We start from the raw sequence: 14145 nt of genomic DNA, 5'->3' as shown, positions 1-14145 counted from the left end.
AGTGGTCTACTTCTGCTCCTATTTCATATGTGTTGTATGAAACTGATCAGGGATCCTTAATGTGCACAGATTTTCCAAAACTGTATCCTGTCCTCATAATGGTATGGTCTCTGTTAATTTCCATGGATCCATGTCCTTTGAAACAACTTTGTAAATATATCAAATTATTTGTCCTTTTTTACATTAATCCCCCCCTCCATCTCTATGTCACCATCTGAGGGAGTAGTATAGCAGAATTCCAAAAAACGTTATTTAACACCAGTATTAAAAGAAGCAATTTCTGCAATTGCAGTGCTTTACATAGAAACTATCACTGAGAAAATTAGACAGATGTTGGTAGAATCAGGTTTGTTTGCCTTTCCTTATCAAATAGGACTGCAGAATTTTATTTCAACTTAAGTTTTATTCTGTCAAATTTGTATGTTTCATCTTGCCAAGTGTATGCTCACACAATAATCCACACATAGTACCAGTAGTATATGAAACATCATATTGTATAGATGATTTTAAAATATAATGTTCCTTAGCTTTATTTTTAAACAGCATAAATCATGCCCCAGCATGAAATGCTGTTGCTGGAATATCTATTATCCTAATGGATCAAAATTTCCACTAATCTTAAGCCCTGTTAATTTTGTACTCTTGTCCTGTAGTTGCCCAATCGCAGTTTAATTACCCACTTATGGCTGCACCGTGCTTCCTATTTTAGACATCTGGATTCAATTTCCTCCAGATAATCTTTTCCTCAGTGAAAACAAGTTCAACCTTAAGTCTATCTTTTGTAACCCCGTTCCAAATCCCAGGAAAATCCACAATAGTTGTTTGAGCTGTCTCTTCTCAGTCAGTTTCATCCTGGTAGTTGGATGCATACCCAATAACTTGATAAATCAGGTTCTCGATCATGTTACCTTTCACAGCAACGCTGACAGCGGTGATTGTACAGCATTGTAAATTAAACTATATTTCTGGTTTGGGGATTCAGAGACCACTTGAAGAGATGGATGGTCATAGTTTCTCTGAAAGCAAAATTATACATTGTGGTATTTAAATGATTTCTCTGGTCATTGGCAGTTTGTCTGTGTAAGCCCCCCTTTTAGTTACTATCCGTATATTCATTCCCTAGCTATTAGAATAGCCAGAAGCAAAATAAGAAATGCTCAGGAAACCAGGCTGATTAAATATTTTCATTGTGCAGTTGTTTCTGTGTTTTTCTACTATGATGAATTCCATCCCACTATATAAACATACAGGTTCCTATATAGCGGAAGCCTTGAACTAATGCTGAAAATTGCTTCCTGAAATATTCAGTGGAGTAGATAGGATTTCTAATCTAGTAAAATTACATAAAGGCTAAAATAGACTTCAATCACTAATGTAGGTATTAATGAAGGCTGTGATGGCCAATGGCAAATGAGAAAATAAAGAATGGATGCAAATTTTAAAAAAGGTGAGAATGAATATTCCAAAGGGAGGGATTTAGCCTGCTGAAGGATGTGCAATAAAGATAGAGGAGTGAGGTCAGAGAAGGTGGTGGATACTGGCATCAGAAAAACATAAAATCTGGGCTGTTGTGTAGGGTGGTAGATGTTGGGAGGAGTGAGGCTTTAATTGAAATGTGCTGAGTGGTTTAGAATGCTATAATAGTGGAGAATGAATAAAAATTTAAATACTTGTTGTTCTTCACTGTGTCCAACACCTGCACACACACGACATGGGTGCCAGGAGAAAAGAGAGAAAAAAAGAATATGAATGACAAACATTCTGTTAACTCTGAGAGCTGCCTCTGAGGGAGCTGGATCAGTGTGAGTGAAGGACTCTGTTCTTTTTCTCCTGTATTAAAGAGGAGAGGAGACTGATTCTGTTGGTGTCTTCCCAGTGAGGAGGAGTTTATTTTGAAGTTTTTGTTTCTTCTTTATTGTTTATTGTGATTGTTTGTTTTCTTGGTTTTTTTGCAAAAAGAGAAAGAAAAAAAATAACTATAATAGTGGAGAAGGACTTGTTATGCGATAAGACGTATCTGCCAGTTTAGCTTAATTTGCATGTGAGAGACCATAAGCGAAGTTGAGTCAGGAGATGTAGGTCTGAATGTGTAGTTCTTAATTCATTCACGAGATGTGGATGGCGTGGCTATAGGAACAGTTACTGCCCATCTGTCACTCCTGACTTGCATGTTTTGTATGTTAGACAGTAACTGGGAGACTGACTTGTAGGAGAATTGCTGGCCTATGATCTGCACCTATAGTCACAGTATTGACACCACTAGTTTAGTTCAGTATTTATTGAGAAGAAGCCCTCAGGATATTGATTATGATATGATTACAGTCCCTGTACATGTCCAAGCCCTCCATTTCTTCCTCTCCCGCCTACCCAACCAGTATGCTTCCACTGACACAATCATTCGATTGGCTGAACTGATGTTCACCCTCCACAACTTTTCAAATCCTTCTACTTCCTTCAGACCAAAGGGGTAGCCATGGGCACATGCATGGGCCCCGGCTATGCCTGCCTCTTCATCGGGTATGTGGAACAGTCCATCTTCCGCAGCTACACTGGCACCATTCCCCATCTTTTCCTCCACCACAGATGACTGTATTGGCGCCACCTCATGTTCCCATGAGGAGGTTGAACAGTTCATCAACTCCACTAACAGCTTCCACCCTGACCTTAAGTTCACCTGTACCATCTCAGACACCTCCCTCCCTTTCCTGGACCTCTCCGTCTTCATCTCTGTGACCAACTCAACATGGACATGTACTTCAAACCCACCGATTCCCGCAGCTACCTGGACTACACCTCCTCCTCCTATTCTGTCTGTAAAAACACCACCCCTTACTCCCAATTCCTCCATCTCTGCCGCATCTGCTCCCAGGAAGAGCAATTCCATTCCAGGACATCCCAAATGGTCTCCTATTTCAAAGACTGCAATTTCCCCTCCCACATGGTTAACAATGTCTTCCAAAGCATCTCCTCCACTTCCCGCACCACTGCCCTTGAACCCCACCCCTCCAACTGCAACAAGGACAGAACCCCCCTGACCTCACCTTCCACCCCACTAATTTCCAGATGCAACACATCATCCTCCGCCATTTCCACCACCTACAATCTGACCCCACCACTAGAGATATAATTCTTTCCCCACTCCTATCAGCATTGCTCAGAGATCATTCCCTCTGCAACTCCCTCATTAGGTCCACATCCCCCATCAACCCCTCCTCCACTCCCTGTACCTTCCCTTGCCACCACAAGAGGTGTAAAACCCTCCCCCTCAGCCCCATCTAAGGCCCCAAAGGATCCTTTCACATCCAGCAGAGATTTTCCTGCACATGCAAACACTTCATCTACTGTGTCAGTTGCTCTCGATGAGGCCTCCTTTACATTGGAGAGACAGGATGCCAACTCACAGAATGTTTAAGGGAACATCTCAGGGACATACACACCAAACAATCCCACCGTCCTGTGACCGACCACTTCAACACCCCCTCCCACTCCACCAAGGGCATGAAAGTCCTGGGCTTCCTCCACCACCAAATCCAAGCCATCCGACGCCTGGAGGAAGAACACCTCATCTCCCACCTTGGGATTCACCAACCACATGACATCAATGTCGATTTCACCAGTTTCTTGATCTCCCCTCCCCCCACCTTATCCCAGATCCAACCTTCCAACTCGGCCATGTCCTCTTGTGTTAGGAGAGTTTTGCAACTTGAAAATCAAGTAGTATACATTGTTAGTTGTAAGAGACCAAGTTGCTTTTGGTGCAGTAAAATGGTTGTGCTACTGAGACAGAGCGGCATCAGAAGTCTTTGAATAAAGCTAACCTGCCTAACAGCAGCTGCTGGATTGGTCTAACTGCAGGTTGTTACAGACCTAGAGCTGGCAAGAAATCTCTCTCTTTTCTCGCTCTCTCTCTCTCTCTGTGTTGTAAGGGAAAGGACAAAAATACCCAGAGACTTAAAACAAAATTCAAATATAAGTAAAGACCTAGCTCCACCTGATTAGCTGTCTTGAAGCTCTCGACCAGCTCCACCATCTCTACCATTGATACAGGCCGGGGCATGTCCTCCACCCCCCCTTTCGGAAGTCAATGACCAGCTCCTTTGTTTTGCTGACATTGAGGAAGAGATTGTTGTCGTTACACCATGCCGCTAAGCTCTCTTCATCCTGTTCTGTCATATTGTTGATCCAACCCACTATGGTGGTGTCATCAACAAATTTGTAAATGGAGTTAGAGCTGAATTTGACCATACAGTTGTGAATGCATAAGGAGCCCAGTAAGGGGCTGAATATACAGCCTGTGGGGCATCTCTGATGATGCTGCTCCTTTAACAATGTTATTTCATCCTTGGTTTTTTTTTCCTGTTTGGGCCTTTCATTTGTTTTTTCTTTCCTCAGCTTTTAACCGTAATTCGGACAGTTTCATTTCTTTATTCTTTTGTTTCTCTACCTGAAGCAGCTTCCTTTTCAATCGGAGTTTAGCCATCTCTAAAGATTCTGATGGTGTTTCCAACAAATTTAAATGCTGAGCTGTTGCTGTAATCATCTCCCTTTCTTACAGATGGAGATAACTCCAAGCCCAGCAGCTTTTCCTTGTTCACCTTTTGTAAAGCCCCCAAAGTCACTTCTTCCACCCCCAGAAAACTCTTGGTGACTGAAAGAGCCAAGACTACACCAAGCATTGTTTAAAACATCCGAATTCAACAACCGGAACAAAAGACACTCACACACCTACCGCTCGCTGCCTTTGAGTCCAACAACCCTCATCCCAAATCGGAACTATAGAACAAATCCCAGGTGAGCCCCCAATCTGTTTTGGACCAGACCAGATCCCCTCAAAACATTTTAAGATGGTAGCCCAGACCCTAAAATTTCTCGTTGTTTTAAGCAGACCAAAGGCGAAAACTCCAGGAGCGACACAGCTAGTCAAACAAAACAGATTGTTTAACACACGAACACAAGGAATTCAAATTTAGAAAAACATAACTAGTTGAAAACCCAAACGAGATGAAACACAACTTAATAAGGAGCTGTTCCGATTTCCTGCAACATCCCATAAACACACTCCTTGCCAAAAAAGCAAATTCAAAAACAGGTTCTTCTAGGAGAGAGATGTCAGAGAGAGAGAGAGAGAGGGAGGATCAGCAGGGAGCTGTTTCTTTGGGTCTGCAGCTAAAACTAACCCAAAACTAGGGGAAAAAACCTGAACTGAGAGAATTGGCTACTTCCCCCTTCATTGTACAAGTGTTTTTTAAAAAACCTGAAAACATTTTCTGCTTGTTGACTTAGGTAGCATCTGTTGGCCATTATTAAAGTAGCCAGTTCAGACATTTTGGCACCTCTGCCTTGATGATTCCTCTCTTTTAAAAAAACCCAAGGACTGAATAACCTTGTTAAAGGAGCAGCATTGTCACACACCGGTGTTGAAGACACCTATTCTCACTGATTACAGTCTGTGGGACAGGAAGTTGAGGATCCGGTTGAAAAGGGGGAGCAGAGTCACAGGTCTCGGAATTTGGAGATGAATTTTGCTGAAATTATGGTATGGAGCTGAAGTCAAATTAAATGAGTAGACGTTCTACCTGGTGAGATAATTCCTGAAGTGTTTACTCAGTTGTGTTTTTATGACCAGAAAAAGAAAAACCAGCCGCCATATGTGCTGTTTAGAAATCGCAAAACAGATAATGTGATTGGAAAAAGCTCTGAATTCACTTTCTTTGTGTTCAGGGAGAAAAGTCATAGATGCCTTGAGGAATGAAAGAGAGAATCCTATTTCGTAAATGTGCAGAAAGTTGCTGAAATGAGATACTTGTGACCTCACCAGTTCAGTAAGAAAAGCATTGAGTGTCTGTAAAGAATATTGCTGGGAAAAAGAATTGAATTTTTTTTTCTGTTTATTATCTTTCTAAAGTGACTTTATCCCCTTTCCTTTATGCAATATGACGTATTATTAAAAGTACATTGGCAGCCTCATTTATGTGTGCTCGCTGAATGACTACTAAAGTAACCAAATTACAAAAGTAAATGTTATGACCTGTCAGGTCATGTTTCTAACCAGGAATTGACTTGTTCAGTTTCACCATCAGCTGGGACCATAATCGGTGCTGGTGAGAGTGCAGGAGGAATAGATGACAGAGCAAACACTGAAGCTTTGAGATTCTCCTCCTCAGTGGTAGATTGCAGGGTTATGGTGGATGGAGCAGGACATTCCTCCAGAATGCAAAGCCCAGCATTGAAGAGCAGAAAGAATTAGGTTCCCATTATTCACAATCAATTCTCCCATTCCTCTATGAAGTCCATTTTATTTCTGCCAAGTGGTTGATGCCAAGTTTGACGCATCCGCACTATTAGCTCTTTACACTCCAGCTTCACCATGTACAATTGTCTCACTGTCCTGCTGTCTGGCTGATTCCCCTGCCTCCTTTTCTGTAGGCATGTGTCCCTCATGTTGGGTACTCCTCCAACTATCATTGATTGTTCTTTGGCATTAAGTGTCATTTTCTCTTGCAGATACATGGGATGACTGAGTCTCAGCTCAATTGCCACTTAACTACCTTATGAACATACATCCCTCTGACAGCTAATGAGTCATAGAGTCATAGAAATATACAGCACGGAAACAGACCCTTTGGTCCAACCCGTCCATGCCGACCAGATATCCCAACCCAATCTAGTCCCACCTGCCAGCACCTGGCCCATATCCCTCCAAAGCCTTCCTATTCATATACCCATCCAAGTGCTTCTTAAGTGTTGCAATTGTACTAGCCTCCACCACATCCTCTGGCAGATTATTCTATACACGTACCACCCTCTGCGTGAAAAGTTGCACCTTAGGTCTGTTTTATATCTTTCCCCACTCACCCTAAACCTATGCCCTTTAGTTCTGGACTCCCCGACCCCAGGGAAAAGACATTGTCTATTTATCTTATCCATGCCCCTCATCATTTTATAAACTTCTATAAGGTCACCCCTCAGCCTCCGACGCTCCAGGGAAAACAGCCCCAGCCTGTTCAGCCTCTCCCAATGGCTCAGATCCTCCAACCTGGCAACATCCTTGTAAATCTTTTCTGAACCCTTTCAAGTTTCACAACATCATTCCGATAGGAAGGAGACCAGAACTGCACGCAATATTCCAACAGTGGCCTAACCAATGTCCTGTACAGCCACAACATGACCTCCCAACGCCTGTACTCAATATTCTGACCAATAAAGGAAAGCATACCAAACGCCGCCTTCACTATCCTATCTACCTGTGACTCCACTTTCAATGAGCTATGAACCTGCACTCCAAGGTCTCTTTGTTCAGCAACACTCCCTATGACCTTACCATTAAGTGTGTAAGTCCTGCTAAGATTTGCTTTTCAAAATGCAGCACCTCACATTTATCTGAATTAAACTCCATCTGCCACTTCTCAGCCCATTGGCCCATCTGGTCCAGATCTTGTTGTAATCTGAGGTAACCCTCTTTGCTGTCCACTACACCTCCAATTTTGGTGTCATCTGCAAACTTACTAACTGTACCTCTTATGCTCGCATCCAAATCATTTATGTAAATGACAAAAAGTAGAGAGCCCAGCACCGATCCTTGTGGCACTCCACTGGACACGGGCCTCCAGTCTGAAAAATAACCTTCCACCACCACCCTCTGTTTTCTACCTTTGAGCCAGTTCTGTATCCAAATGGCTAGTTCTCCCTGTATTACATGAGATCTAACCTTGCTAATCAGTCTCCTATGGTGAACTTTGTCGAACGCCTTACTGAAGTCCATATACATTGCATCTACTGCTCTGCCCTCATCAATCTTCTTTGTTACTTCTTCAAAAAACTCAATCAAGTTTGTGAGACATGATTTCCCATGCACAAAGCCATGTTGACTATCCCTAATCAGTCCTTGCCTTTCCAAATACATGTACATCCTGTCCCTCAGGATTCCCACCAACAACTTGCCCACCACTGAGGTCAGGCTCACCGGTCTATAGTTCCCTGGCTTGTCTTTACTGCCCTTCTTAAACAGAGGCACCACGTTTGCCAACCTCTAGTCTTCCGGCACCTCACCTGTGACTATCGATGATACAAATATCTCAGCAAGAGGCCCAGCAACCACTTCTCTAGCTTCCAACAGAGTTCTCGGGTACACCTGATCAGGTCCTGGGGATTTATCCACCTTTAACTGTTTCAAGTCATCCAGCACTTCCTCCTCTGTAATCTGGACATTTTACAAGATGTCACCATCTATTTCCCTACAGTCTATATCTTCAATATCCTTTTCCACAGTAAATACTGATGTAAAATATTCATTTAGTATCTCTCCATTTTCTGTGGCTCCACACAAAGGCCTCCTTGCTGATCTTTGAGGGGCCCTATTCTCTCCCTAGTTACCCTTTTGTCTGTGGCCAATCAGGTAACCTGTACCTGCTCACATGCCATTTGTACAAAGATGGAAGGATCAGCCTGCAAATTCTGGCCCATGTATATCCAGGCCACATGATATATCTACTGCTGTGCCTCACATTGTACTCTACTGCCTGCCCAATGGCTTCTCTCACTAGAGACATTAATTGTTGCTATCATGAGAGCCATATTGATCCAATGCCACCATTCTAATTGCCCTGGTGGTGCAGAGGTAGTCATTGATTCAGTTCCTGCAGTCAACCCAGGTGTGCCTAGGACCTAGTGCCTGCTAACCTCTGCAATAATGTCTGTCCAGACTTCCTTTCATGGCCAGGAGAGACTTTTACTGCTGTTAGTAAGAGAAGAGCAACTCTCACTGTTTCCAGACATTTTTTATAGAAAATGTTATGTGGTGCCATGCTTTGTCTGATTTGAGACATTTGTCAGTTGAACATGGAGAGCTTAATGATACTTCAGGTATCAGTAGGTAGCAGAGGGGAAGGCTGGAACCACAGTGTTACCTCAAGGTTTCCTGTAAGCTGTTGCCACACAGATACTGTTGACTTGGAGGCATTGAATACATGGCTTGGCGCTGCTTAAAATTCATGTCCAGACCTCTAGTGGTAATGGTAAGTCGGTAACTCCTTACCCATCCCCCCCCCACCTTGCAATTGATCAGGCCTGTTCCTACCAACGTTTTACTGGATTGTCCCTTCTAATCGCAGTCAGGTAGCCGTTCCTACTGCAACTGGAAGGTCCACGCACTTTCAGATTTATCAGTCGGATTTGTGCCTGAGGCTCAACTTCATTTATTTTGTTTTCATGAAGCTAATATACAAGAGTGGCCTAGACCTCAAGAGTCTTGTGCTAAACCATCCACTTGCCCTTACTTCAAATTACTGTGTGATTTCGGGTCAGAGATCGACAGGTCAAAAAGGCCCTTCAGCCCATCGAATCTGCGCCGGTCAAAATTAACCATCTAATATTCAAATCCCATTTTCCAGCAATGGGCCCATAGCCTTGTATACCTTGGCATTGCTGGTACCCATCTAAATACTTGGTAAATGTTGTGAGGGTTTCTGCCCTTACCACTCACACAAGCAGTGAGTTCCAAATCCAACACCCTCTGGGGAAAAACATTTTCTCTCACATCTCCTGTAAACCTTCTGCATCCACTTTAAATCTACGTCCCAGGATCATTAATGTCTCCATTAAGGGAAAACATTTCTTCCTGTCTGCTCAAGCTATGCCCTTCTAATTTTTTTACATCTCAATCATGTATCCTCTGTTCTAAGGAAACTAACCCCATTCTGTCCAATCTCTTTTTGTAACTGCAACTCTCCAGCCCAGGCATCATCCTGGCAAATCTCTTTGTGTATCCTCTCCAGTACGATCATATCCTTCCTACAATATAGATTCCAAAATTGCACACAATCCTTTAACTGAGGCTTAACCAATGTATTATACATTTCCAGCAATAATCTCCCTGCTATGAAACCCTATGCCTCAACTATTAAAGGCAAGTATACCATATGCCTCCTTAATCATTTTATCTACCATCCCTAATATCTCAAGGAACTGGTGGACAAGATCCCTCTGATCGTCAGTGCTTATCACTGGGTTCTACCATTCATCAGATATTCCCTTGCCTTATTTGTCCTGCCCAAGTGCATCACCCCACACTTATCCAGATTGAATTACATTTGCTGCTAATCAGCCTATCTGACCAGCCCATCTATATCCTCCCGGACTCCAGGGCTATCTTCCTCACTATTCACTACCCACCAATTTTTGTATCGTCTGCAAATTGATCAACGTTCTGCATTCAATGCTAAACCTCAACTCTCTTACAGCCAAATTTATGCACAAACGTCAGTGAGTAGCCTTTTTGTTACGTAGACAGGCAACTCTGAGCCATGACACTACATAGATCACAATTTGCGTTTAATCTTCATTGCCATCTTTAAAATAAGTCATTACTGGGTTATTTTCACTGTTTCCAAAAATAACAACCAATAGGATTTACATGATTTCTTTATTGTAACTTTGCAATTAGATTATAGGCAGCTCATTTCATTGAAACCAATTGCACAATTTTTGATCCTTATAGTTCTTTACATTTCTTTTCAAAAGTTGTACTTGTTTGGACCACGTTTTGGAAGACCATCAAACTACCTCAACACCCAGAGTTGAAGCATCTTGGAACCATCCATCAGCCATTCTCTGGACAGAACAAGACCTTTTGGATCTTGAGCACCTGGACTTAGCTGTAGCAGAATATACCCAGAGCAGGCCACCATCTATCTATTCCAATGTTTATGTAGCACAGGATGGTGAGGCACTTGCAGATAGTGAAACAGAATGGAACACACTTCATGGAAATATGGATTTTGGAATATCAGAACAAGATATTGATTATTATTTTGCTAGCATTTCCAGAAGGCATAGCTTTCGCCAAAATATTCTCCCATTTCATCCATTTATGGTCGTGAGTGAAACCAGGGTGTAAATTGGGATGAAAGTGGCGATTCAAGTGTTTTGAATTGTTTTTACCAATGGGAGGATACTGTATGTAATTATTAAATATACATCATTTGCAGCTAGTCGAGAGATGATTACTATTTAGTTCTGTGTTTACACTACACATCTATCTTTGTTTTATACAAATTAAATTTGCAAATTCAAAAGCCGGGAATTCAATTCTGAGTTTATGTATGGAATAGTAGTTTTAAGAATCCTAGAATCAGAATGCGAAGGAAATGTGATTCTTGTTGCTCTTTTAAAAATATAAACAGTTTTTAGCAACAATATTAAAATAATCGTTTGTTCCAGATCTCCTTTCTGATGCTTTGGCGGGACAGCTGAAGCCTCCCAAGATCAGCCAGAGATTTCCACTCTGTGTACTAGCTGTTTGTTCATAGGTCCTCCAGGACCAATAAACTGCTCTCACCTGTTATAGGCCATATACTTTTCCTATCTATTTATCTATAAGTTAAAAATATGCAAAAAGCTAATGAAATTAATTTTAACCTAGATTGAGTAGGGCACTGTCTACCATAGGAATGGATTAGATATTATAATTAGCAGGATTCCATTGAGGAATAGCCCGAGGGGCCTGTTTAAGAGCAAAGCATTATAACTTCATTTCACGAGTAAGACTATACTTAAACCAGTTTTATATAAAACCGTGACCATCACCACTGAGAAGGACCACCATCTTCAGTTTCCCCTCTGTCCATAAGCTATCCTGATTTGGAACTAAATTGCCACTTCTTTCTGTCGCAGTCAAAATCCTGGGACTCCCTTCCCAATAACATTTTACATGTATCTACACTTGCAGGACTGTAACCATTCAAGAAAGCAGCTCTCAGGAGGAACAGGGATGGGACAATAAATACTGGCCTAGCCAATCACATCCATACCCCGCATACAAATTAAGAGAAAATTTGTACCAATCAAGATTCTGTTAATTTATTCTCCCTCTATCTGCAAACTTAAAATGGATGTCAAGTTTTCATCCAGCATTTATATGCTCGATGAATGGGGTGTGATTTATGCATCTATTTATGAAAGGAGTGTGATTTATGCATATATTTGTTATTTTTTTTAGGTGTTTGGATTTTAAGGTAGTGTCATCTGAGTAGTGGTCTATTTGTCTGAAGGAATTTCATGCATAACTAAAGCAGTCGTTTTTGAACCATGGTTTTGAACTAGTGTGTAAAAGAGAGCTGACTGAAGGCCTTGTGACAAGTTAATGAAATTTTATTATATTGTGGAGTTTTAGAACAGGAGTGAGAAGACATTGAAATACATTAGCTCATTTTGGGTTTAGAATAATAAAGGATTGATATTTTAGCTTAGAAAGTGTTTTATTTGGTTGAGAAAAACCTGAATGGAGTCAGATACAAGGATAGTTTCTCCCAGAAAACAAGGTACTTCAGACCAGTTAAGGAGATAAGTTACTTCAGTGTAAGGATTATAGTTTGCAAAAACATTCAGACCATGTGTGTTTGGTTAGTAGTCTGCATTGTTTATTCAAGATTTGGACGTGCTGGTGTTAGACTGGGGTGGACAAAATTAAAAATCACACAACACCAGGCTATGGTCCAACAGGTTTATTTGGAGACACTAATGTTCGAGGTACTGCTCCTTCATCAGGTGGTTGTGAAGCAGGACCATAACACACAGAATTTATAGCAAAAGATTACAGTGTCATGCAGCTGAAATGATAAACCTAGGTAGGTTGAAATGATGAAGGGGAGCTGTGCTTCGAAAGCTATGCCTCCAAATAAACCTGTTGGACTACAACCCGGTGTGTGATTTTTAACTTTGCTTCTTCAAAGCTGTGAATGTTGAAGATCTCAGCTGTGTCAGCCGTGGAAAAGGACTCCACTGTCTCTAGGACCAGACCTGAAAAGAAACAGTCAAGCTACAAATCTGATAGAAATATTTCTCTGCATTTTGAGTAAATGTAAAGTGTAAGTAGTGTGAGTAGATGGAATTTTGTTTTTCTTGGAGTTTTTCTGGGACTGCATTATGTAGGGAGCTTAATATGCTTTGTTCTACTTTTATTTCTTTTGCATAATTAAACTATGTTTTATTGCTAAAATCAAATCTGTAACTTGCCGTGCTTATGTTTTAATGTAGGACCACCAGGTTAATTTAAATAAAAAACAAAGTATTATCAATCAAACCAAATTTCATTCTCGGACCTGACTTGGCAAGTTTTAACACCAGCTGGGATCATTGCATTGTACTTCCAATATCTATTTTCCTCATATTTCAATACCGTAAATTCAATTCAAGCTCCTGAGCCTCATTTTGAATTTCTGTGGTCACACCTATGGTACCATAATAGACTCTGTTCAGATCCATTACGTTACACATGTTCACCAAATTTCTGAAAATGCGGCTTTCCATTTTCACTTTTAGTGATTGCTGTCAAATATTATCCATCTTCAAAATGTCTCCACCTTCTACACAGAATGTTTTCAAAAGCCTCATGTATTGCAAAATATCGGTTTAGGTTATCCATACCTTTCTGACCCTTCAAAATACTATTGAACTTCCAAGACCTGAAAACATAATCTATGCAATTCTCCAAGCTCTTGGGACTACCATCTCCAGATATGATTCTCAAGTCTAGATGAAGGCTTTGTGGACATATCTTAGTGACTTCGCCATGTGGAGAGGTTGGGGTGTGCTGTGATGGTGCTGTGAGCAATGCTGTTGGATCTCCTTGTTCATGGTAGGCAGAGGGGAGATGCCAGAAAAAGTGCAGTACAAAAAGCCCTCAATAACCTAACAGGCAAAGGAAGACTGTGTCTTACTGATTAAACAACTCATTGGAGGAGGTGGTTCCACAAATATCCCCATCCTCAGTAATGGAAGAGCCCAGCACAAAGGTAAGGCTGAAACGTTCACAGCAATCTTCAGCCAGAAGTGCCAAGTGGATGATCTACCTCGGCCTCCTCCAGTGGTCCCCAGCATTACTGACACCATCTTCACCCAATTTGATTAACTCCATCTGATATCAAGAAACTGGATATTGCAAAGGCTACGGGTCACGACAACATTCCAGCAATAGTACTGAAGACGTGTGCTCCAGAACTTGTCTCTCTCCTAGCCAAGTTACAACACTGGCATCTGTCCAACAATGTGGAACATTGCCCAAGCATATCCAGGCCATAAAAAGCAGGTCAAAACTCGGCCAATTACCGCCTCATCCATCCACTTCGTCATCAGTAAAGTGATGGAAGA

General features: G+C 41.6%; 1 protein-coding gene across 5 annotated transcripts in view; it reads left to right on the top strand.

Annotated features, from left to right (window-relative positions):
• Positions 1 to 14145, top strand: part of LOC132822348 (uncharacterized) — a 64406-nt gene that overhangs the window by 35003 nt on the left and 15258 nt on the right. For 4 of the 5 annotated variants that reach the window (XM_060835635.1, XM_060835636.1, XM_060835633.1 and 1 more), the window contains one exon: positions 10519 to 13029. The exons of the other annotated variant lie outside the window; for it this stretch is intronic. In XM_060835635.1, the coding sequence (XP_060691618.1) occupies positions 10519 to 10894 (376 nt within the window). In that variant the 3' untranslated portion in view covers positions 10895 to 13029. Of the gene's footprint in view, positions 1 to 10518; positions 13030 to 14145 lie in introns of those variants that run through there. 5 annotated transcript variants of the gene reach the window in all.

The sequence above is a fragment of the Hemiscyllium ocellatum genome, chromosome 14 (assembly GCF_020745735.1).
Source record: "Hemiscyllium ocellatum isolate sHemOce1 chromosome 14, sHemOce1.pat.X.cur, whole genome shotgun sequence".
Taxonomy (NCBI): domain Eukaryota; kingdom Metazoa; phylum Chordata; class Chondrichthyes; order Orectolobiformes; family Hemiscylliidae; genus Hemiscyllium; species Hemiscyllium ocellatum.
The sequence above is the reverse complement of the archived record's forward strand: the minus strand, read 5'-3'. Positions and strand labels throughout refer to the sequence as shown.